A 1,223-nucleotide genomic window follows, 5' to 3' on the forward strand; every position below is an offset into this window, starting at 1 on the left:
CCTTAACACCGTGTGTTCCTCCACAGGGACGTTTCCCATCGACACCACCAAGACTCGGCTGCAGATCCAGGGAGCCCGCAGCGATGGGGGCCAGATTGTTGCCAAGCGATACAAGGGCATGATCCATGCTCTTCTCAAGATATCGAGTGAGGAAGGTGTCAGGGCATTGTATTTTGGGTAAGTGGAGTCTTTTGTGGATACGGTGTTGTAGTATAGGCGTTTGTAGCTGGGGGACGGTAGCCTAGAGAGAGAGAGAATGCGGATATACTTTGTGCTACCTTTTGAATACGTTTAGTTAAGTCAGCGAGGATGAAATAAAATGAAGAAAATGCAAAAGTGGTGGAAATTGATTTTATTATTCTTTCATTGCAGTATTGCTCCAGCTGTCCTCCGTCAGGCAACATATGGGACCATCAAATTTGGCATTTATTACTCCCTGAAACAGATGCTAACAAAAAATCCCAATGAAGAGAGATTGGGCATCAATGTTTTTTGTGCAGTCACTGCAGGTATTGAAATACTCTACATTTGTCATATCAGATAAAGATCTCTTTGCCTTGAATCATCCACAATACAAATGTAAAAAGTTACAAGTTAGAATGATGTCATAATCTTCAGAATGACATGTAGTTCTAATGACATTCCAAATCCCTTGTGATTTGCATCAAAGAGGATATACACATCAGATGTAGTACAAACACCACATTACATAGTTGAATGTGTGATAGTGAGTGACATAGCAAAGATCATTGCCTCATTCTCAACTTTAGAACTTTTTAGTATGCATACCATTAGACAATGTGACTGTGGTTGTCCTGGATACCATAAATATACTGATGAATATTATTCATAGGGGCATTGAATGGGAGAAGAGTGCATTAACCATTTATCCGAAAATGGTATATCATTTTTTTCTAAATCGGCATAGAAATTATGGGATAAGGTAACTACCTGGCAGTGTACTAATGTTCTCCATCTCATCATCTGTATTGTAGCCCTTAATATATTGACATTCTTACAGGTGTGGTGTCAAGTGCTATGGCCAACCCCACAGACGTCCTGAAAGTCAGGTTACAGAGTGGGCGTTCCGACTTCAAGGAGAAGTCTCTCCTTCAGGCATTTATTAGTATTTATAACCAGGAGGGAATACAGGGCCTATGGCGGGTAAGTTATTTGACGTTCACGTTGAGGTAATATACTCTTTGGAAAAAAATAAAATGAAC

The 1,223-nt window shown here is 40.2% G+C and overlaps 1 protein-coding gene across 1 annotated transcript in view; it reads left to right on the forward strand.

The window, feature by feature from the left end:
• LOC119590547 (mitochondrial uncoupling protein Bmcp-like) overlaps positions 1–1,223 on the forward strand; it is a 39,325-nt gene that overhangs the window by 33,332 nt on the left and 4,770 nt on the right. Inside the window, exons 3-5 of the mRNA XM_037939204.1 lie at positions 27–177; positions 373–509; positions 1,022–1,164. Of these exons, the coding sequence (XP_037795132.1) occupies positions 27–177; positions 373–509; positions 1,022–1,164 (431 nt within the window). The remainder of the gene's footprint in view (positions 1–26; positions 178–372; positions 510–1,021; positions 1,165–1,223) is intronic.

This window comes from Penaeus monodon, chromosome 27, assembly GCF_015228065.2.
Source record: "Penaeus monodon isolate SGIC_2016 chromosome 27, NSTDA_Pmon_1, whole genome shotgun sequence".
Lineage (NCBI taxonomy): Eukaryota > Metazoa > Arthropoda > Malacostraca > Decapoda > Penaeidae > Penaeus > Penaeus monodon.